The following is a 24,824-nucleotide window of genomic DNA, read 5'->3' on the forward strand; positions in this document are numbered from 1 at the left end:
CTATTCCTCCCACTGAAACCAATAATGAGGCACTATTCCTCCCCCACTGACGCCAAGGTGTCCCATCCTTTCCTTCCTCACTGTTCCTCCTACCGATACCAAAAATTGAAACCATTTCTCACACCAATACGAACTCCCACTGACAACCAATCCTAAAGCATTGTTTAATCCACTTACACCAGGGTATTTTTGACTAGGGACGGCGACTGTGGCCAGTAGTAAAGTCTAAAGGGGAAGTAATCTGACCCTTTGTTTAGAACAGGGGTCTCTAAACTTTCTAAACAAAGGGCCAGTTTATTGGCATTGGCACATGCACACTGTGCCTCGATTGTGGTTCTAGCATGCATACGCAGGAGTGACGTCATCATGGCTTGACCATTCAAATAGCTGAAGCGTGGGAGGAAGATTGGGTAAAGATGGAATCCCTGTCAGCGGTGAAAGGGTGCCACTGGAGGGATCCGTTTTATAGGTAAGTTTGACAAACGGTGCTATTATACAGTGAGTGCATACTATTATGTCTTGAGCCTACAGAGGGACTGGTTTTTATTTCTTTCTCCTTTTTTTTTCCTTTTTAACAATTTACTACTGCTTTTAATACATCATTAAACATGCACATATATATATATATATATATATATATATATATATATATATATATATATTTGTTTTTTGCATTAATAAAAAATATATTCAATACATCATTAAACATATGTTTAATGCAAACAGTAAAAGCATCTGAATTTAACATAGTATCAGACTCTTGTACTCCCTGTACAGAAGGGTTTAGACTGAAAAAGGTAAAAACAGCATAAGGAGGTGAAGATGGGATAGACATAGATATCTCCCATGGGACTTTGTTGCAGAAATAGAAATCACACAATGAAATTATAGATAAAAAATATGAAATCTTTAATGAACAATGAATTACAAATGGCTCATCTATTCAGTTCACATCCTAATCTGTAAAATATTTCCTGCTAAACTCACAAGGATCAGGAATATGATAGAAGGATTAAAATTAAATTGTATAAACACCAAATCAATCCAACATGTTTCAACTTGTATAACTTTATATAAGTGAAAACATGTTGGTTGGATTTGGTGGTTTTGCAATTTAACTTTAATTCTAATCATATTCCTGCTCTTTGTGAGTTTAGCAGGGGGTATTTTACAGATTAGGATGTGAACTGAATAGATCAGCCATTTTTAATTAATTGTTCAATAAAGATTTCATATTTTTTATGTATAATTTCATTGTGTGATTTCTATTGCTGCAACAAAGTCTCATGGGAGATATCTTTTCTACAAAACAGCATAAGCAGAGACAGTTGGATTACAGTGCTCATGTGCTAACGAGGAGCATGTGCATAGGTGAGGAGAACAGAGAGAGGAGCTCATCTGTCTGCTGCTTCTCTTTTAACTGTCCAATCACAGGCTGGGGGAAGGACAAAACCTTCAAGTATTGCTTAACTGTAGCAGAGAAAAACTAGGTTTTCTGCCCAGTCAGAAAGTGATGTGCTTTGTGATTGAACTTTGAAGTTCCCAGAACTGGATGGATAAAACTACTAATCTTTTGGCTTATAAAGCAGCTCTTCTATTTGTATTTCATCTGTTTGCCTGGAGTTAAACATTAACTTTTTTCTAGTTACTGTTACTAATGGAGCTGTGCTCTAGCTCTTAAAGTGATTTTTTACTTGCTTTTAGTCGTTACTAAATTGCTCCTGCATTGTATGAAATCTATTCACAATAAATGGTGATAAATACTGTTATTTTGTACTGGAGATGTGTGCATTATAAAGTCACGTGAGCCACTGTCAGTTTCCATAGCACATGGGGTGACAAACACCTGTAACCCTGTCATTTTTATGTCTTTGCAGTGTGATGCTGGCATGCTTCTCTGGACATCTGGATGTTGTTAAGTATTTAAGAACACAAGGTGCATCATGGGAGACCCGGGATAAGAGCGGCTGTACTGCCATGCACTGGGCAGTTGATGGAGGTCATGTGAAGGTCATTCAGTGGATGATCAATGATGGTTGTGAGGTATGATACCTGTCAATATCTGCAGTACTGGTTCAGAGTAGAATAACACATCAGACTAGAGCAGTTCTTAGAGTTGGCCACTTAAATCTGCCATTTCAGTTATGGGCATACACCAGTGAGTTTAGTTGTCCACCGGCTTCCTACATTTCTCAGATACTCCAGTGGTAATTTCTCCCTGGTGGAGTCCTCCGATCTGTTGCCTTCCACGTAGAATTTCACTTCTTCTCATTCAATTGTTATAAAAGATAAAACTGTCCAAGTGAGACATCCTGACAAGGCTACAGTAGAAGACCACGGGTGGGAATTTTTGATATATAAGTTTTGGGTGGTCTATCCTATTCACATATGGAAGAGTGACAAATACTGTCTTTTATATAAACAAGTTAATTTGTTTTAGAAAGCATTCAATATTATGTGCCTATGGTTATAGCATTTCTCTACTTATAACATGAGTTATCTGCACATAGTAATGTTTCATCATCATCATCATCATTATCACTACCATCGTTATCGGAAAACTTCAAGCAAATCACTAAATATAAAGCTGAATTTACAGGATATACTAAATGTCCACTGCCTTTCCTGCTGGATTCGTTTTCTTGTTCAGCCAAACTTGTGATTCACACATTTTCCACATTCTGCAGCTAGACGGGTGACATCTGTGGTTCCCACTCAAGCAATTTGTCTTATTGGTCCAGTAATTCAACCTCCTGTTTTGACAGTGTACCAACACACTGACCTCTGTCCAGGGAGTAGACATTGACCTATAATAGCCATGTGGCCTTATTGGGTCAATGATGTCATAAGCATCTCTGCCCCTTTGTAACGTCAACTGCAGAACAGGAAGTCCCCTGCCCACAGCTCATTGTTCTAAGGATGACAGCTGGGTTTGGACCTGAGCCTGAAATTAATATCTCTAGTTAGAATTAGGGATGAACTTGGGCATCCTCCGAACTCATCTCTAACCCCAAATTCTTCTTTTTTTCACACTCCAGTGACCTGCAGGCTGGGTCATTCCCCTAGCTCACCTAAGTTGTATGTCAAGGAATGACCCAGTCTGCAGCTCATTGGAGTACCAAAAAAGCAGTATTTTGAAGTTTAGGTTAGTGGGGAGTTCAGAGAACACCTGAACTCATCTCTAATCCTGACCAGCAGAGGCTTCTTAAGCACAAGATCTGTATTACAAATTCAAATACTGTTTTTAGCTACAGGCCTGGAGTTCCACCTTAAGTTTCTAAAAGGAAAAGTTCCTGTAAAAGAGAGACTTTACACTTACCTGACCTAGTACACGTTCATAGAATCTTCCCTTTGATACAGTTCAAACCCGCATGAAGAATCTTAGCAGCCAAACATTACTGCTCTTTCAAAGTAAATCTGTCACTAGAATAACAACTTCGTAAAAGATCTCCCTGTAAAGAATATACTTACTTGTCCCACTGCCTGAACTGCTGATCTTCACTCTCTTGAAGAGCTACATGTGGATGCAGAATCTTCATCTTCTAACATGCTTTGTGTTGTACAGTAGAAAGTAAAAGGAATCCAGACAGCTACGCTCCAAAAAAGCTTATCCGTGTTTGTTGAAAACGAAAAAACTCTGTTTGGGCAGAGAGAAAGTCGACACGTTTCGTGCTATATTAGTGCTTACTCATGACTTTGCCATGTCATGAGTAAGTGCTGATATAGTGTGGAACTTGTTGACCTACTCTCTGCCCATACCATGTTTTTCTGCTGCATTATGGTGCTTTTTACATTTTCAATAAAGGCGGGTAAGCTTTTCCGGAGTGCAGCTGTCTGGATTCCTTTCACTTTCTAATGTGCATAGCTAAACGATCTGAGCTTGCTGAGAGGTTTAGAGGATTGACGGGGCAGAGCCACCTGGAGCAGTAGCACACTTTCTCTATGTATTGAGTTCTGTCAGATGCCTGTGTCTCCTCCTGCGCTCTGTGGCTCCTCCTGCTGGCTCACTCATTATTACTGTGTACGGGTAAGGAGGAAGGGAGTAACAGGAGGAGCCACAGAGTGTAATGGGGTACCAGGTATCTGACAATCCTGTATAGGGTTGAATATTCGGATTCTTCAAGTGGCTAGTACTATTTTTTTTTGGGGGGGGGGGGGGGGGGGTTAAGTATAAATATAATTTTACAGGAGCTTTCTGTTCCCAATTTTAGTTTTATATAATTTTGTAATTATTATTGATTCCCTTTAACCTATACTGTACTTTCTGAGACTTCTATAATTGTTTTCTATAATTATTATTATTGTCTAATCTTAATGCTTAAGTATTGTGTATATATACCTTTTTTCTTAGGTAGATACCAGAGACAGGCATTTACAATGGACTCCGCTGATGAGGGTTTCTGCTGTAACTGGAAACATAGACATTGCACGCAGTTTAATCAGAGCTGGCGCTGAGGTCAATGCCAAGGACAGGGATGGAAAATCCCCCTTGATGGTAATTCATATAGTATTTATTGCTGCAGACCAACCTGAGTAAAATATCTGTATTTGTTTTATTCAAAAAGTTCCAAGTTCTGCGGGACCTTTTACTGAGTTTTTTTTTTTTCCTTTTTTTTTTCCTTTTTTTTTTTATTTCCTTTTATATTGTGCTTGAAGTTTCTCTTATAAAAAAACAAGAACTCCTATAGTCTTCTTTATACTTCTTATTTTGAACTCTTGATATCAAGTAGATGAGTCATGGCACAGTGTCTCCACAGGAATCACACCTTATAATAAAAGCACTGAAGGCTACAAAGAACTGATTCAATCTTAAACTTCAAATATTCTAGTAATTCACCAGGTATATGTAATTAACTTTCTTGAAAAACAGACTTGGGTACATCGAATGCCACCTTTGACTATTCCTTTTGTGGCTGCACAAAGGGAGAACAACTAGGCTTTCCTCAAAATATAAACTGCTGTTAAACATGTTCTACAACTAAAATTCCCATCTCATGTATTGCCGATGTTCAGGTAAGTTCCTCTAAGACAGGGGTCTCCAAACTGCGGCCCGCAGGCCAGATGTGACCCTTTGCTTGCCTTTATCTGGCCCTTGGGGCATGGCATTATTCCTTCCACTGATACAAGGCACTATTTCTCTCACTGACACCAGTGATGGGGCACTATTCCTCTCACTGACACCAGTGATGGGGCACTATTCCTCTCACTGAACCAATTATGTCATTTTTTTTTTTTACTCTCACCGACCACCTGGCCTATGCCATTGTTTACTCCCACCGATGCCAGGGTTTTTTCTATTTGCATTGGTCACAGAAGCCTGAAGAACAGTAAATTGGCCCTTTGTTTAGAAAGTTTGGAGACCTCTGCTTTAAGACCTGGTCTCAAACAACCTGATATTTGTATATGACATGAGTGATCTGTGGTTAGGCCGGCTCACAGTAGTGTATAGTGGTAATGCAGTATAAAAGCACGTCCTTTTACACAACAACACAAACGTGGTAATACATGGGTGCAATTTTGTTCTAAATAGAACCTCTAATTACTAACGCAGTGTACTGCAGCCCAAATGCATTGTAACACACCACAGCGCACAGATGTGAACAATACACCATGTGGCATGCACTATTGTATGTGCATTATAGCCCTTTCACAATGAATGCACTTCCTAATACCATGCGCTCAACTGAAGGTTCTCTGCTTTTTCTCACATACTAAACTTCTATAGTTTTAGTTATAGTGTATCTAAACCCAAGAAGAAGAATGTAATATATCGCAGTTTACTAATCTACTTAGATGTGATGGCTGCAATCAGGCCCGGACTGGGACAAAAAATAGGCCCAGGCATTTTAGATTGAACAGCCAACCTTTCCAGGGACCGGGGGGGGTGGGGGGGGGGGTGTGGGGTTCGGTAAACATTAGCGGAGTTGGCTGGTGTTGGTCCTCCACACTGTAATGTGCAAGTACACTGTGATATAAAGGGAACTGCACTAAAAAGGGGCACTGCAATGATTACAGTGCCCTTTTACGGGGCAGTCCCCTTTATATTATAGTGTCCCAGTCCTATTTTGGCCATGCCAGTACTGTCTGTCTCCTATTGTGTCCATGGCCCAGTGACACTGACCTGCTCTCTGGCGGTGCGGTAGAGCGTTTCTCTCTCTCTGGTTGTGCAGGTACAGCGTGGCTCTTTCTCTGGTGGTGTGGTACAGCGTGGCTCCCTCTGGTGGCGCGGGTACAGTGTGGCTCCCCCTGGTGGTGCGGTGCAGCGTCGCTCTCTCTGGTGGGGCGGTGCAGCGTCGCTCTCTCTCTCTGGTTGTGCTGGGGCTATTAGTTCCCCCAGCACAGTCCTCTGTTTCATTTGCCATGTCTCCTGTAGTAGCTGCTACAAGCACTCCTCAGCTTGTTTCTGGGTTTTCTCTTTCACCCCAGCAGAGTGAATGCTGAGGACTGTAGTCTGCTCCCTGCTGAGACCAATGGTGCCATGTATCTCTGGGACTACATTTCCCATGATGCCCCTCTAGTTTCTTCTGATTGGCCCTCTGTTTTGGCCAATGGGGAGGGAAAACGACCATACAGGAACGCCTTCTCTTCCCCTGCTGCCGACGTGAGAAGGGGAGGGAGAGCGAGGGGGGGGGGAATAGTGACAGCAGCAGCTTTCCCCACTGTGCGGACACCCATGGCTGGAGGAGGAGAGCGGAACTGTCAGCGCGGCGCTGAGGCTGAGCTGTGTGTGAGAGAGACACACAGCACAGCCCATGCAACCGCCAGTTCACAGGCACGGCCGTATGGCGGTAGGCGAGCGGCGGCCGTGGCCTGTGTTAAGCACTATCAGGCCGCGGCCGCCGCTTACCTCCCGCTGTGTGGCCTGATCATCAACTGGCCGCGGGCGGCCCTGGCCCACTGGGCAAATGCCCGGTCTGCCCTGTGGCCAGTCCGAGCCTGGCTGCAATTCTTTCCCTAGATGTTTCCTTTATTTTCACCTGGTGATCCATCCAGTAACTCACTGCCCTAGGTGACAACTCTCACTCACCATACAGCTTCATTGTTGTGTTATGGCTGTAGACTCACTCTTCATATGGGCTACTACCCTCGCCTTATCTTTATAATCTAGGAGGAAGTGCTGTGTAGTCCACAGAGTGAGATGGAAACAATATAATTGAAAACAGCAGAGGCACAGGGTCTCACTTTATACAATTTTATTAAAGCGTATGTTTAGTCTAACAAACAAAAAATATATATATCCGCACAAGGAACCATAATTTATATCAATGCAAAGTGTCCTTTGTGCTGATGGCTTCTACTTTAGTTGAAATCCAATGTCCTCTGAACCCCTCCCTACCCCCACAGATGTTATCTTCCTGTGCTTCATGAAAAGCTATTTATGAATGGAGGACAGGCAGACTAATTAATGGTATGTCTCCTCCATTCATAGATAGCATTTCATTCATAGAAGCTATAGTACAGCTTTTATGAATGGAGAAGGGGGTGGGAAGGGCAGTCATAGTCTTTACTCTTGATAAGTGCCTCTCATAGGTCCCTCAGCTCTATTAACATCTTTAGCACCAAGGGACTACACCTGCCGGGGTGAGGAAGGTGGGTTCAGAGGACTTTGGATTCCAACCAAAGCCACAGCCATCAGCACAAGGGACACTTCGCATTGATAAAAAGTACTGTACCTTGTGCTGATTTAAAGGGGAAAAAAAAGTTTGATTTAGCTTAGCTTTTTTTTTTTTTTTGTCTGACACAATATAGAGTATGGGATTTCAGATCAGCTGTGCCCAGTCTTGCCACAAAGAGTTAATCCAGCTCTGACCAATCCTCATATCTATTTTCAGTGAAATAAAACTGACAAACTGTGAAATCTTTGTCCATTCTTCCCCCTTGCTGTGATTGACAGGTGATTTACATATCTCGTGCACTAGCCCAAGACATGCATTATTTTTTAATTCCCACCCCCACTTCTTTCTTCAGCAGCTCTGCAAGGATTGGCTGTTCCACACCTCAGCATGATCTGGCATGCTGAAGTCATGTGGGGACTTTTCTGGGTTTTGACTGGATGTTAGTGATCATAGCAGAAGTTCAGTGTAAGAAATACATAGGAGAAAATGCATGTTGATCAGGGGAGAGTAGAGGTGGGCGGGGAGTCTACTGACATCACGACTCCACCCACTGAGCCCTGGAAAACGGACCCACCCACAAAATCTGCAGTTTTCTGGGTCTCATAGCAGACAGAGGGGAGACATTTGACAGATAAGTATATATGCAGGAGGTGTGTATATCCTTCTAGATAATCCTTATGGCAGTAGTTTAGAGGATGAGAGTGGGTTTACATCCACTTTAAAATGATCTTAAAGGCAATGTTTTTTTCCATATTAAAATAACAAACATATTATACTTGGGGGTTTTTGCACAGAGCAGCCCAGATTCTCCCCTTCTTGGGTCATCCGCCAGTCCCCTCTTCCTGTCGAGTGCCCCCAGAGCAAGCAGCTTGCAATGGGGGCACTCAAGCAAGCTCGCTCCCAAGCTGCTGCTCCACGTTTCCATTCACACACAGCTCTGTCTCAGCCCGACCCCACCCCATCCCCTCTCTTTTTTCATTGATCACAGGATGTGATTGACAGCCAGAGCCCCTGGAGAGCCAAGGCTCTTGTGCACATCGCTGGATTTGGATCGGGCTTAAGTAAGTATTACGGGGGGGCTGGGAAGCCTGCTGCACAGAGAAGGTTTTTTTACCTTCATGCATAGAATGCACGAAGGTAAAAAACCTTCAGGCTTTAGAATCACTTTAAACAAATACGTTCTTGTGAATCAGTTTCCAAGTGTGTGTTAGCTACAGATCCTGCCAGTAACAGCCCTACCCAGGGCTCCTGTTAGAAATGTCGGGGCCCCATACAGCCTTCCAGACAAGGTGCACCCCTTCCTGGTTGAAAGCGGCGGCTTCATGTAACAGTATTTTACCATTGTCAGCCTACAACAGGAAGTGTTACTCACAGGATCTGTAAGTAAGAAACTTTGTAACAAATTTACAAAATATAAAGTGCTCAAGAAAGCTGTATACAGAGAGACATGATGCAGGACATACTGGAAAAGAGAGTCTACTTACATCTTAATAATTAATATTTCCAGCAGAGAAAAGGTTTAGCTATGGGATATAAAATTGTCCTTCTGTATTTATTCCTGTTCATGAGTGTGTGGGAAGAGAAGTGCGGGAAGCCAAAATTCGAGGGGGCCAATTTTTTGCGCTTTTGGGCAGACGCCATCTGTATATGGGGAGGCATATGGGGAGGCATAGAGGACAGTGTAAAGAACTTTCAGGGTAATAATGGGAAAATGAAGCTTAAATTTGTTGCACTTGTAGTCACGCTGCAGTAATTTTTTTTTTTTAGATATAAAGACTGTGATTATAAATAATGAGATCGTGGAGAGCATCTTTTTCAAGCCCACTGATTGTGATGGGTATTTACAGGCAAATAGCTGTCATTATAAGAAAATTGGTTAAAAATATCCCCGAAGGGACATTTCCCAAGATTAAAATGAAATTGTACACAGCAAGAAAAGTTTATGCAGAGGAATTGGAGAATACATTTTATGAAATGAAATAAAGTAAATTTGTGAGCACTGGCAGAGACTAAAGGGATAGGCAAGTCGTTTTTGTTTTAACTGGTTCCCGACCGGCTCTCGTACATTTACTGCAGCACAATGGCACCGCTGCGTGAAACCCCATACAGGTAGGGGGGTACCTTTTAAGAGCCACCAGAGGGCGCACACGCCGCCCCATGGCAGGGGACCCACAATTGCTGCTGGCCACACGCGATCACGTGCACGAGAGCCAGCACGTGGATTTGTCTGCTAGCACTTCTCTTGCAACACAGGACAGCACTCTGCTAGGAGGATTGCTGAAACCCAGAAAGACTGCATTTAGCCTTTAGACAATATAAATGCATTTAGACTGCATTTAGATCGTCCTATACTACTTACCATTCGAAATTACTACTATTTTACATTAATACCGCCTGCACGAGCGCAGGAGAAACACTGTATAAATGTCAATGGTCCCAAAAATGTGTCAAAAGTGTCCAATCTGTCCGTCGCAATGTCGCAGTACCTCTAAAAATCGCAAATCGCAGCCATTGCTAGTAAAAAAATAAAAGATGCCATAAGTCTTTCCCATAGTTTGTAGACACTATAACTTTTGCGCAAACCAATCAATATACTCTTATTGCGATTTTTTTTTTAAACCAAAAATATGTGGAAGAATACATATCAACCTAAACTGATGAAGAAATTAAATTTTTTTTTTTAAATTTGGGGGATATTTATTATAGCAAAAAGGAAACAATGTTTTTTTTTTTTTTCAAAATGGATGCTCTTTTTTTGTTTTATTAAAAATAAAAAACTCAGAAGTGCTCAACTACCACTAAAAGAATTCTCTATTTGTGGGAAAAAAAGGACGCACATTTTGTTTGGGTACAGCAGAGCATGACCTCACAATTGTCAGTTAAAGCGACGCAGTGCCAAATTATAAAAAGTGCTCTGGTCAGGAAGTGGGTAAAATCTTTCGGGGCTGAAGTGGTTAATGGAAGAAGAGGTAGAGGTAGAAAAGAAGAAACAAATGAGTCCGCTTTATAAGTACATATGAGGAAGGCGTAAGAATGGTACAATTCATTATTCGGAATCACTATTCAATCTCCAAGTGACAATGAAATATTTACATATTCCTAACAAGCATGTACCTATAGCAGCCATCCTCAACCAGGGTTCCTTGAACTTTGGCTGAGTGAGCTCCCATTTAATGGTGCCTGTATAGTTCTGGGGTCCACTTGGCAAAACCAGAAGCATGACACCAAATCTCTTTTTAGCTTACTGTGAGGGTGGCATTCTTCCTACTGATTACCAATGTAAGGGGCATTTTCCCATTGGTTTTCGCAAGGGTTCCTCAAGACCCTACAATTATTTTAGGGTCTCCCCTGGGGTAAAAAGTTTGAGAGAGGCTGATTTATAATGTTGCTAACAGTTTAAGCATTTTTTAACCACTTGTCTACAGGGCACTTTCATCCCCTTCCTGCCCAGGCCAATTTTCAGCTTTCAGAGCTGTCGCACTTCAAATGACAATTACGCGGTCATACAACACCATTCCCACAAGTAGAGCTTTCGTTTTGTGGTATTTAATCACTGCTGGTCTTTTTATTTTTTGCTTAAAAAAAAAACGAAAAAAGACTGAACATTTGGAAAATCTTTTTCTTAGTTTGTCAGAAAAGTTTGTAAACAAGTAATTTTTCTCATTCACTGATGTATGCTGATGTGACTGCACTGATAGGCTGCACTGAAGGGTCCTGATGAGATGGCACTGAGCACTGATAGGCAGCACTGATGGGCACTGAAAGGCAGAACAGAATTGCAGAACTGATGGGTACAGACTGGCATCACTACTGGCATCATATGACGTCAGCACAGAACAAGATACTCACCTGCTCTTTGCAGTGGTTTTGCACAAAGCAGCCCCAATCCTCTTCTCTTCTTTTTTGGGTCCCCTGCCAGTGGTACTGGCTCCTCCTTCTGCCGAGTGCCCCCATTAACAAGCCTCTTCCTATTGGGGCACTCAAACAGGCTCGCTCCCAAGCCACACTCCTGTGAATGGACATTGTCCAATCACACACAGACCTGCTCACACATCCCCGCTCTTTCCTCCTTGGCTCACTGGCTGTGATTGACAGCGGCAGGAGCTAATCGCCCAAAAGGTAACCCCCCGGGAGAGCGCTTCTCCTAGGGGGTTATATGATGTGGGGAGGAGCTACCAGTGCCACCGGGGGACCCCAGCATTCGAAGATCGGGGCCACTCTGTGAAAAACGACCGGCCTAACCAAGAGGATGATCTTGCTGAAAATAAGACAGATATTCCTCGAGCGCTGTACAAACAGCACAGCAAGTTTCTTGTTTGGCTCTCTTATCTGTACATATGCACAGACTTTTGTGGCTTAAGAACTGGTCAGCCAAGCTTCCTTGTAAGAAGTTATTGGCAGATTTCCTCTTTCATGGGGAATGTTTTGTTTGGTGATAATTTGGACAAATATATCCAAAAGATTTCCAGAGGGAAGAGTTCTCTACTTCCTGTGAGAAAAGCACCAGGCGTCCTCTCTGGGACTGCTTCCTCGGGTGTCTTAGCGCCAAGGCACTTCCGCTGCCAGCAGAGTGCTAGAGCTAGGGGCAAGGCCAGGGCTAGAAAAATCCCTGGGTCCAAAACTCTTCTAAACCTGGCACCAAGCCCTCCTTTTGAGAGGACGCCCCCACTTTATTTGGTGGGGGTAAGGCTGCTGCACTTTACGGACATTTGGAGAACTATGGTTCAGGACGAGTGGGTCACCTCAACTATATCCCGAGTTTTCTGGAGTTGCGAGGGGTTCCCCCTCAGAGGTTTCAAAGATCCAGCGTCCCCTCGGATCCTCCAAAAAGAAACTTAATGTTTCAGGCATTATATCATTTAGTGCATCAAGGAGTGATTATACAGGTTCCTGTATCCGAAAGGGGTGCAGGGTTTTATTTGAACATGTTTACGGTTCAAAAAGCAAACGGGGGACACAAGGCCCATTTTGGATCTAAGATCCCTGAACCAGTATCTACTAATCCAGTCCTTTCGGATGGAGTATGTCCCCTCAGTAGTACCCTCACTCCAGATGGGAGATTTCTAGCCTCTATTGATATAAAGGATGCACATTTACATGTACCTATCATTCAGCCTCATCAGAGGTTCCTGCGATTTGCAGTAGAGGAACGTCATTTTCAGATTGTGGCTATACCCTTCGGGCTGGCCACAGCTCCCTGGGTGTTCACAAAGGTCCTAGCACCAGCACTGAAGGGTCGGGACTTTAAATGAGATGTGGACAATACTACTGTATATTCTATTTATGTTTTTAACCCTTTAAAGTCCACATTTTTCAATGAGTTAGCGTGACTCAAAATGTGCGCTACCAAACGGTGGAGCAGAATGTTAAAGGGTTAACATGTAAATGATTTGGATACATAATTTCTCATATTATGTGCGATTATTGCATGTATTGTCTGCCATGTACCTACTCAATCATGGCAAACAAATAAATACTTGTTCATGTTTCACTTTAACTCCTTCGATTAGCCACAATATACACGCCTCATTTAAATTCCTGACCCTCTTTCCTTATGTACTTGATTAGGGATGGAGATGCATGTTACCATGCGTCTCATCGAAAGTCCCAAAAGCCCCCTCTATTGTGCTCGCACCAGTACTGGGTCTTTTTAAGGACCCGAGGCATCTTGGTGCTCAGGTATCTGGACGACCTCCTGCTCAGAGATCCCTCACTACAGGCTCTAGAACAGAGCATAACCTGCACAATACGGTACTTGGAAAGCTTAGGCTGGGTCATAAATACCGAAAAGTCAGCCTTAAGACCAGCTCAAAGTCTGAAGTATTTAGATCTGATCCTAGATACAGTCCAAGCAAGGGTATTTTTGCCACCCATAAGGATCTGTGCCCTGAAGTATCGGGTGCGTCAGATAAGGGACACTAGACAACCCTCCATTCGGCTCTGTATGAATCTTCTAGGAAGGATGGCGTCCTCCTTCATGGCAGTGCCCTATGCCCAGTTCCATTCCAGGCCTATACAAGACATCTTGTTGGCTTGGAACAGGAGAGGACAAGCCCTGGATTATCCAATGTTCTTATCTCCTTGGGCGCGCTTAAGCCTAAGCTGGTGGTTGCAGTATCAGAACCTGTGAAAGGGAAGATCCTTCCTCCCGGTAACTTGGAGAGTACCGACCACAGATACCAGTCTCTCAGAGGGGCTCACAGCTCAGGGGAGATGGTCAAGGGCAGAACAGAACTTGCCCATCAACATCCTGGAGTACCGTGCAGTACGTTTTGCCTATATATAAAATTAAATAAAATGAAATAGCTACTGTGCGAGAAAGTGCTAACGTGCTGTAGTGTAGATTAGTGCATTAAAACGTTCGTATTATCACAGGTATCAAAAACACCGCCGCCGCCTTGTGGGAGAGAGTGTGTACGTTAGGCCACGCCTAGCGTACACACTATCTCCCACAAGGCGGCGGCGGTGTTTTTGATACCTGTGATAATACGAACGTTTTAATCTACATATATGTGAGTAGCCACTTGTTATACATAATAAAGGCATTGATTTTAAATGTAGTTTTGCACTATGGAAGTTTTTGTATCTCTTTACATATGAGGAATAACTGAACAGCACACCGGACCAGCTTTCTACAGCGACACAGGGGCTCACACTGTGGAGGCAAGTTAACCCCTGCCAGGGGCAGGGGAGCTGGTGAGTGCGGCAATTTGCTTCACGCATGGATAACGCACCGGTTTTGTTCCAGCATACCCTAAGGCACTGAGCACGAGTCACTTTCATTGATCTTTATGGAAAATTCTTGGAAGAAAAAAACTTTTTCAGAAGGAATGTATTTTCTCTGAGGACTTTTTTTCCAATTTTTTTCAATTTTCTAATTGATTTTTTTTCAATTCTTTTTTATTGTGATAATTCTTCCTGCAACTGTTATATTTTTTGTTTCAACTGTTTTGATTTTTTGGTATATCTGAAAAGGTTTTGGTGCACTTTAATAAGTTTGTTTGTGTAAAGTAAACGCAAGCCAGTCAGGCACCTGATGCACTAATCTACACTACAGCACGTTAGCACGTTCTCGCACAGTAGCTATTTAATTTTATTTAATTTTACTATGTTTATTTTATTGTTATATAAGGTTTTTACAGATCTCGAATGAATTTGAAAAGAAAAAATTTTCACTGCGATTCAGCAACACTAACACTTGAGAAGGTTGAATATTGGTAACCCAGTTAGCATGTGATTTTTTATTTTTGCGATTTTTTTAATTTTATTTATGAGTGGCAAGCGATTTATTGCACTAGTACAGGAGAGCGCCGTAACTACCCCTTTGTCTTTATATAATTTTTCCCTACTTATCCAGCTGGGACGTTTTTGGGTAGTGGATCTTCCCTCCTTAAAGGGATTTAACTTTTGACCTCTGTCTTTGACTTTTTCCTTTTTTCTTGTTTCCCAACCATTGCCTCCACAGCGCAAACCCTACCCCCCCCCCCTTTTTTTCACAAGTAATTTAGTGTGTCTATGAGAGAGAGAGGGGGAAGAATAGGATGGGCATCTCCAGTATGATGATATTCACAAGTAGCCCATGTAGCAGGCACAGGGCATGGCACTGTTGTGCTATAAACCTAGCAGCTTGCTCTCCCTTCTCTTGAACAACTAGTGGAATTCTTTCCCAAATTTGTATGGTCAGTGGTTTATAATGTGCACAAGTATGGTCTGTAAACAGCCAGGGCGCTTGTGAGAAATCATGGGTCCCAGTAATGCCTACCTGACAGGGCCCTGCTTCCCCCTCATCCACCAGAAAACACCACATTATATTTTCACTAAAATACACTAAAATCATTATTATATGACATATTTACCGCCCCCTCCCTCCGCTCTCCATTCTGAAACATACTCTTGTGCGACCACAGCAGCTGCTGGAGGGAGAGGAAAGCTGACCACGTTGCAGGGAAAAGGGGCGCACAGGGGGTCCTGCAAAGCAGGGCAATGGGGGATGCGGATAATAGAACTGATCCTCCTGCAGCACAGCTGGAGGGAGGGAGCGGAGGAGATGCCTGCAGCTCTGCTGGAAGAGGCAGAAGAGGATCGGTGTCTGCAGTAAGGCTCTTACCTTTTCAGCAGGTGCCTGGGCCCCCTTTTTGAACTGATGGAGCCCAGGCCCAGTACAGGAGGGCTGGTTGTACTGCCTAATCCAGTGGCCCTGCATTTAGCATTGGGAGGGGGGAGGGGGAGATAATCAAGGTAGTATGCTTTACTTTTGCCCTTTAGTTACTCTTTTCTTTCCATAAACAAGTTCTGATATATGAGATTTGTGTGTTTAAAAGGAACGTATAATGGCTTTGTATTTATTTCATACTGCATTCTTTTTTTTTAAATTGGATAAATGTGAAATATTGTAAATATGCACGTTTCATATCTATTTTAAGCCAGCAGATGGAGCTCCGGGCTCCTTTCCATAGGTTTATCTGTCTATTGTTAGCTGCTCTGTTGGAAAAGAAAAAGAAAAGAAAACCTTCATTATTGTTACCTTTTAAAATGGATATGTGGAGTGGGTATAACTGCTCTCAATGTTTCTAATCTGTACTAATATAGAGTAAACTTGCACTGTTACGCACATCACATTTTTTTTCCAGCAGTTTGTACGCGTTAAACCCTGGGTCCAAGGCTATGTATGTGTTGTTATTACAAGTAATGCACAAATAACAGAAATATAATGGTACAACATTCCATAGGAGCTTTTATATTCATTCTCCTTCTCTCTGTGACTCTGCAGGTTGCAGCATTAAATAACCATGAAGACTTGGTGCGTTTACTAATAGAGAGCGGAGCAGACTGCAGCATCACAAATGAGGTATTAGAGAGGGCTGGATGGAATGGTATTCTGGGCTCAGCTATCAGAGCAAGGATGTGATAAGCTTGTCTCTTTTCTCATGCAGTATGGAATAAGCATCGCAGAAATGGCTAAAGCTTTCGACAGACAGGTAAAGAGCTGATGATTTTACTCGTAAAACGTTTGCAGCGTTTGTAGAAGCTCCCTCTCCTTACCGCTTCCTGTCATTTCCCCGACAGAACGTGGTGCTCATATTAGAGAAGAACAAGGAAGAGAGACGACTGTCTGTTCGCTGAGCCCTCTGCTATAATAACACAATGTACCGACGACGCTGGCTCCACACGTCATCTTTTTTTTTTTTTATCAAAATGGATTTTTTTTGTATTTTACAATAGTTATAAAAACCCCCATACCATATGACTTGTTCTGCCTATATCCAAGCTTATTACGTTGCATGACCTACCCCGCCGTCCTGAATCCTTTTTATTATAATATATCAAAGGAAACTGGTAGGAATAGATATATGCCCAATGCCTTGTGAAAATGTGTTTACCCTCTTTCCAGATTTAGCAGTTTTTGATGTGTTTGGAACAGACAGAAATATTTGATCAAATGTACTTGTCAGAAATACAGAGAACTGGAGGGGGAACACGCTTTTACAGCATTATGTTTTATGTTAACAGAAGTAGTCGTCATTTATAGGATCACTGTACCTGAGCTAATAATAAATCCAATACTATGTATGTAAGAGTCAATATACAGAAATGTTTTATATTAAAGGATAACCAAACTTTTGTATAGTTACCCTATAGCCCCTTTCAGTCTCTGATCCAATATAGCAAGGGCTTTTTTTCAGCAGGAACTAGGGGGAACTCAGTTCCACCACCTCTGGCTCAGGTCTTCTGCTCCGTGCTCAACTTGGTAACAAATGATAGCTTATCTCTCAGTAGCTCCCACAGGTCAGATCTCCTGCGCAGATCCCACTGAGTGCCAGACCAGGACAAGGGACATACAGAACAGGTGCCCAGGGTTCAGTGCAGTCATGGGCAGGAGAGGGTGTGTGGTAGGCTGCACCCTCTGTGGTCTCCATTTTTTTTCCCCTGGTGACCAGTTGTTGATGCTCCTACTGCATAATCTCCCTTGCAAGTGACTGTAATATAGTATAGAATGCTGGGAGGTACTACAGCTGGATAGGTGCTTCAGCTTAATATTGCAACAAAGGTAAGATATATGACAGGTGGTGGAGCTTTTAAGGAGTGGGGAGAAAATGAGGGCAGTGGAGGGAGGGGTTGTATGCAGAGGGAAGAGATACTATTTGATGCCATTTGGCAGGTATGTGAGTGTGACGGGCATGGTTGTGTTCCTGCACCTGTTCTCTGAGCAAAAAAGCCCTGAATATAGTTATACCTTAAAGTGATATTAAACCCTCCGTTTTTGTTTTAAGGCACTTTTAGCAGCAGATTTATTCACTTAATAATTCGTTTTTATATTTTGCAGCTTCCTTATATTTCAATCCTTGCCTAAGTTTCCATTTAAGCTGGCACCATGACTGCTGCCCCAGGTTTCCCATTTCAGGGTGACTCTTTTGTCTTGCAGCATCTTACCAAGTCACCCTTGCATTCAGAGACTAGAGTCGTGTCTCCCTATACTGTGAGCATCAATAGAAACACACAGCCCCATATCCTAGGACGACAAGGTACTCCCCTGCCCCTCTCTTCTCTGAGCTTAAAGACCAGCTGGAGACTGCGCTGTCCACTTTTTAGGTGGATCTGTATACAAAAAAAAACAGACTCTTATTGGAGAAGAGACATTCAATGTCTGTTCCTCAATAAAATAAACGTACCTACCTGTTTGCAATCCTCCCTAGAATGTAAACGAAGCTGTGCAAGCACAGTGCATTGTGTGCGGATGAATAACTCCTGCACTGGCCAATCATGATAGCCAAAGACTGACACCTGGAAAGGTGCTGACAATGGCAAGGGACCTCACAGGACCATTGGAGCATAGGTGAGAATTTCCCTGGAAGTTCAGGGAAGCCGCAAGCTGTCACAGCTGGGTGCTTACACTAGTGATGGCAGGGGGAGAGAACCGAGGCTTCGGGTCGCCACATCGCTGGATCGTGGGACAGGTGAGCGTGTGTTTTATTAAGTCAGCAGCTACACTATGCTGACTTTTAATAAACACAGAAACGGCTGGAAGTCAGCTTTTAAACCTTCAGGCTATGCTGCCACCTACAGGAGGATTGGACATTGGCAAGCCAAAAAACCTTAGGTCAGTTCAAGGTATAATAACCCCCTCCTACTACCAGCATTCCTCCCTTCTTGTTGGCGGTTATAGAGACTGCCTGCACACACTGTGTGCTAACAGCTGAAATTGTTAACAGCAGCTGTCATGTAACTGTTCATCTGAGCGATTACATGCTCACCCTCTCTGTTTGTCTTGTTTATCTTCATTTTTGAAAGTAAAGTGAAAGAAAATCCCAAATGTTGGGTTGTCATCAGAACAGGAATAGAAGGGAAATCATCCAATGGGGACACCAGTTCCACTTTGGAGGGATTCCCTCTCACTTCTTGTTCTGGCTGTCGATGTGAAGGTAAATCTCCACAATGGGGACACAGAGGGCCATTGCTGACCTCCCTTACGCTATCCAAAATGAGGGGGGGGGGGGGGGGGGTTGCCTTTTTGTTCTATTTTAAAGAGTAACCTGTGATTTTTTTTTTTTTTTCTTGGTTTGCTTGTTTTTTGTTCTAGCAACTTTTTTTTTTGTTCTTCAGTTAAGCCTTTTCTCCACTGCTGCTGCTGTTTCCCACGCGATCATCCTCAGCCTGGATTTTAGATCTTACTGGATGATCCAGAGCCCAATGGACTGAATGTTGCAGGGTGAGGCTGGAAGTAACCCTTGGACACTGGGCTCTGTGTGGAGCACTTCCCAGACTGGTTCTGGTTCTGTTGGCTGCAGAGCGCTTCCAGGTCCACAGCCACTGGCATTGTCTCTGCATATGTCTTGTCTTCAAAGACTAACTTTGAAATGGAAGGGAAGGGGGATAGGGAATTTGGGACTTTACATGAAGCATAAGAAGGTAGGTCTAATGCCTCCATGCCTGGTTGTCAATAAGACTGAAAAAAGGGACTTTAACCACTTGAGACCCACGCTATAGCCGAATGACGGCTACAGCGCGGATCTCCTTTTCCGGGACTACGTCTATTGACGTAGTCCCGTGCACGAGCGGCCTGCACGCCCCCTGAGGGGCGCGCTCTGTGATCAGCGAGTCTATGAGACTCGCCTGATCACCGATCAGAGCAAGGGGTCGATCCCGACCCTTATCACGTGATCAGCTGTCAGCCAATGACAGCTGATCATGTGATATAACGGAGCCGGTAATCGGCTATTATTCCTCCTCGCGCTGACAGCGTGAGGAGAAAAAAAAAGAGCCGATCACCGGCGGCCGTGATCGGGACATCAGTCACGGCCAGCCCTGCCAGTGCCCACCTGCCCCCTGCCAGTGCCCACCTGCCCCCTCATCAATAAAGATGATTAAAAAATAAGTGCCCCCCGTCAGTGCCACCCAGCAGTGCCCACAGTGCCACCCAGCAGTGCCCACAATCTACCTCAACAAAGGTGCTGCACCCCAGTGCCACATATCCGTGTCCATCAGTGTCATCTACCAGTGCCCATCAGTGCCCAGCAGTGCCACCTATCAGTGCCACCTATCGGTGCCCATCAGTCCCATCTATCAGTGGTACCTATTGGTGCCCCTTAGTGCCACCTATCCGTGCTATCTTATCTGTGCCCATCTTTGCCCATCAGTGCCGCCTTATCTGTGCCTATTAGTGCCACCTTAACTATGCCTATCAGTGCCCACCAGTGCAGCCTATCAGTGCCGCCTCATCAGCGCACTTCAATGAAGGAGAAAAATGACCTGTTTGCAAAATGTTATAACAAACTATTAAACATGATTTTTTTTTTTTTGCATCTTTTTTTGTTTGTTTAGCAAAAAATAAAACTCCGAGCTGTAACTAAATACCACCAAAAGAAAGCTCTATTTGTGGGAAAAAAATGATAAAAATTTCATTTGGGTACAGTGTTGTATGCCCGCGCAATTGTCATTCAAAGTGCATCAGCGCTGAAAGCTGAAAATTGGTCTGGGACTGAGGGGGGTTTAAGTGCCCAGTAAGCAAGTGGTTAAGTGAAACATGCAACTCAAAGGTGACAATGGGTGTCTGACCAAATAAAAATGTAATTATGACTGTACATACTGGATCTCAATGTCACAGTAACACAGAAAAATAATTACATAAAACTAGTATTTATTCCATATATAATACATAATAGCTTTGAAGCAGAATATTAAATGATAATAACTTTATAAAAACAGGCACGTAAATCCATATATCACATAGGTATATAAAAAAAATCATGATTGTTACAGCAGAGTACAATAAAACAAGGTACAAATGATGAAATTATTCCATATGGTGTATAGCATAGAAGCATCAGAATGGCTTGACGCGTTTCGTGGAACTCTCTACTCAGGAGCAGATGCTAGTGATATCTGAAATTGATAAGGTTCAGCTGTTGGTAAGGGGTCTCTAATAATAGGAGAATGAGGGGGGGGAAAGTAATAATAAAATAAATTAAAAGGAATGTAAATAATACATACAGGGTGAAAAACATCCACCCGAACTTACAGATCACCTATGGGTCTAGCTGAAAACTGTAAGGGTCGTGCACCGGCCAGTCAAGCCATCAGTCCCGGGAGCTGAGGTGACATATCCCAAGATAAGGTGTTGGAATGAACTCTCAGGAGACAGCTGTTCCTGGGAGTTGGGAGTGGATACGATCCGATTCCAGAGCGGGGAAAAAAAAAGTCCCTGCACAATTTTCCTGAAAATCCAATGCAAGTTCAGCCCTACTGGTTGGAATTTAACTTTGCCAAACAATATCTGATTTGTCCGAATCCCCTAAATGGGATCTTACCGCACCCGTAAGGTTATATTTCGTATGGCCATCACTATGGCTAAGCAAATGGCTGATCTGGCTTCTTCGTCTTAAGGGAACACTTTTTGGTTCTGCACATGGACAAGCTGGTGTTGTGATCCAGGATTTCTTTTCTTTTCACCTTCCACCTTAATCAGGTCCTTGCTTCTTGTCCCTCTTTTCAGCTCCAGATAATCAAAAGGAAATTTCCTTCCACTGTTGGGCTATGGTTTGGGCTGTTCAAGTCTGTTTTTCAACCACTGCTTCTTTCAGAAAGAACAATTCCGTTTTTTGTCATCCCAGATGGGCCCAAGAAGGTAGCCTCAGCTTCTCATTCTGGAATCTCTTGGTGGCTCAGACAGCCAACATGTTTAGGCTTATGAATCTGGTCCCCCTGCCCTTTCCTGTTAAGGCTGACTGCACTAGGGCAGTGAGTGCCTCTTGTGGTCTTCTGTTCATAGATTCTCTAAACTCTACCCAGTGGATCATTCTGCTTTATCTGATGCATTTTTTTTGGGTGTAGGGTCCCTTAGATGTCTCTTTGACCTGCAGCTAGTCCCCAGTTATTGTTATTTTACACTGGGCCTGTTAATGGTTGTTTGCTGTGTTGCCCCCTACTCAGGCTGCTTTTAGAAGTTCTGAAAATGAAAGACTTCATTTCTTACTCAATTGATGAGAGAGGAAATATTTTTGCACTCACTATATTGTTAGTAGTAGGGATTATATCCTGGGCTGGCCCACATGTTTTTTTTTTGTTTGTCATTGTCCAATCCTCCTGTAGGCTGCAATTTAACCCAAAGGTTTCATATTCCCTGTGTACCTCAGTGGACTCCAAGAAAAGGAGTTTTACCTTGCATACAAAAATCCTGTTTTTGCTTTGGATAGCGCAGATGAAAATAAAGGGCCCTTTCAATTTTTTTCTGTCCGAAATGTATGAAATTTTATATATTTTAGTTATGAGAAATCAATAATAAATCTGTATTAATTTATATGAATTTGAAGTGTTTTTGCTTTATTGTTGAAGTTGATTTTCTGATTTTAGTAACTGAATAGAGGAGCCTTAAAGGGGCTGTGTGAAGAAAGGGTTGTATAGGGCTTCCAACCGAATAAGTATTTACATGAAGTTTATAACATGGAAAACATACAGCTGAGTCTGATATAAAGCCGGCACATATAAAATGCTGCTCCCCTTCCTGTGAGCAGGAATTCACACCTCTTTTGAACATGGGAAGCAGCATGGTGTTTCTGCCATGATGTAACTAAGTGCATTGGGAGGGGCTTAGTGGGAAGGGGTGGGGCTTTTCAGTCACAGGTCGTCAGTATGTGTTTGAAATTGTCAACTTTTATCATATGTCTGGGAGATTATTCCACTGTGAATCTGTGTCTCCAAACGGAATGACAAGTGCGGGATAATTGAAATTTCTGTGCCTGCAGCAGCCTCAGGTACAAAAAGTCTGGGGAAGAGGACCTGGAACTCTCATACATAAGACTGAATATGCAAAGCCTGCAAAGATTTAGCTTATAAAAGGAATTTTTATATAACTAGTTTTTTTTTTTACTTTTGCAAGCTCTCTTCTTCTTAATGAAGTAATGTCATATAGGAAATGGCTGTCTTTATATTTATAATATGGCATCCAGATTGAGCAGATAAGTACTAAAACCTTTTCTCTCTTACAACACGCCAGCTTGTTATCAGCCAGTGCAGATGGTAATAGCCTGCAGCAATCACCTTTTTTGTTCTGATTGCTTCAAACAGGATTCTATAGGTTCCTGGACTCTGCAGGTTCCCTTTACTATTTGCAAGGAAGGACTCTGCTATGCACTCCTTTAAAGCAAACCTTTCCTTAGGGAACATGCTGGCTGCCATTGCTGACCTCCTTCAGAAAATTCTAGCTGTCTGTCTATTTGACCACCGGATTAAATACCTTTTGAGTCACTGACCTGGAAGTATGCGGCTCAGAAAAGTCAGAAGTTCCTATGTACTTAACTGTGCCGGGTTAGTGAGTATTGAAGAAACAGAGTCAGCATGACGCTTGGGCTGCAAGCATTTTCCCAGTGTCAAATTCTGGTAATTTTTGTGTGCCTGGTGAGCTACACATTCTGTATTCAGCTCGCCGTACAAAAGAGTGGCTGTATTTAAGTAAATGCCGATGCTTCTGTGAATTGGCATACAGTGATTTCTCCAGCACAAAACAGCACCTGCAGCTCAACAGGCATGTGAAATTGCCCCAACTTTTATGCTGGACTCCAAGAGGTAGTGATAGAGGGACGCTGGACACAGATTGTTAACAGGTAATAAAAATGCAGACAAAGTCATTACTTTGACAAATTCGCTTGTATTTGCCAGTTTACCACATAGATAGAGACCTCCCCAGGAAAGGACATTTGTCTTAGTTGAGAAATTCAGATCTAATAGGTCATAGACACCAAAAGAGCTTGCCACTCGAAAAGAAGCAGGAGCTTCTTTTGGATGGCAGCGGCATGTTGCGATTTTCCCCGATTGCAATGCGATTTATTGTGGCAAAGTTGCACCGGGTTGGAGGTGCCATTTAGAAGTAATGGCATCTCAAACACATCCCATGTTTTTCCGCGTTTTGGAATCGCAATGCTTCCACCCATGATTCAAATTGCCTAGGTGTGAATAGAGCCTAAAGCCCCATATACTATCAGTTTTTCTGCTGAGTTTATCCTTCAGATTTACCAAAACCATATAATAGGAGGTCAAACTTTAGGAGTTTCAATTTGTATGCAATCAGGCAGGCCCTTCTACTACATGGTTTTGGTAAACCTGAAGGAGAAAATCTGATAGTGTGTATGGGGCATTAGAGTCCAAAGTCTTCATTGTTCAACTGGTTACAACAAGCTCGGCAAAACACAGCCCTTACTACATCTACTGTGAACACCAATACTGTAACCTCCTTTGCCTGCAGATATGTCTGCTTAGGAGGGCTTTTGAGTCCATTTAACATTCTGCCATTTCACCTAGCCCTAATGAAGGGGGATTGTGTGCGCCCCCCCCCCCAAAAAAAAAAACGTGTTGGCTGTTTTTTCCTCTGGTTGTTGTAACCAGTTGAACAATAAAGACTTTGGACCCCCAAGGATTTTTCATTTGGTGCTCTCTAAGCTATTACACCAGAATTTTACCCTGGAATTCTTTACAACCTGTTGCCGTCTGTGTGTATAAGGTCCAAGAAGTCAGCAACGGCAGCTGCAATATTCCTCTATAGGAAAGGTTTTCTCTAAGGTGAAAATATAGTGGTCTTTTTAAAGCTTATATATTTTTGAGAGGCTTTACATCTGTGTATTTTTTTATTTTTTTTACTGTGGATACAATTTTTTTTTTTTTTTTTTTAACCCTTTGCTGACAAAGGAATCCCAGTGTCCTATGGGTTATCCAAAGAGA

The 24,824-nt window shown here is 42.8% G+C and overlaps 1 protein-coding gene across 1 annotated transcript in view; it reads left to right on the top strand.

Moving 5' to 3' along the window:
- Positions 1–22,416, top strand: part of FANK1 (fibronectin type III and ankyrin repeat domains 1) — a 157,142-nt gene extending 134,726 nt beyond the window's left edge. The window contains exons 7-11 of the mRNA XM_077455502.1: positions 1,878–2,043; positions 4,352–4,495; positions 16,387–16,464; positions 16,550–16,594; positions 16,683–22,416. Coding sequence (XP_077311628.1) covers positions 1,878–2,043; positions 4,352–4,495; positions 16,387–16,464; positions 16,550–16,594; positions 16,683–16,739 — 490 coding nt within the window. The 3' untranslated portion in view covers positions 16,740–22,416. The remainder of the gene's footprint in view (positions 1–1,877; positions 2,044–4,351; positions 4,496–16,386; positions 16,465–16,549; positions 16,595–16,682) is intronic.
- The last annotated feature ends 2,408 nt before the right edge of the window (positions 22,417–24,824 follow it).

The sequence above is a fragment of the Lithobates pipiens genome, unplaced genomic scaffold (assembly GCF_037356315.1).
Source record: "Lithobates pipiens isolate NorthernLeopardFrog02 unplaced genomic scaffold, aLitPip1_a1.2 Scaffold_25, whole genome shotgun sequence".
Taxonomy (NCBI): domain Eukaryota; kingdom Metazoa; phylum Chordata; class Amphibia; order Anura; family Ranidae; genus Lithobates; species Lithobates pipiens.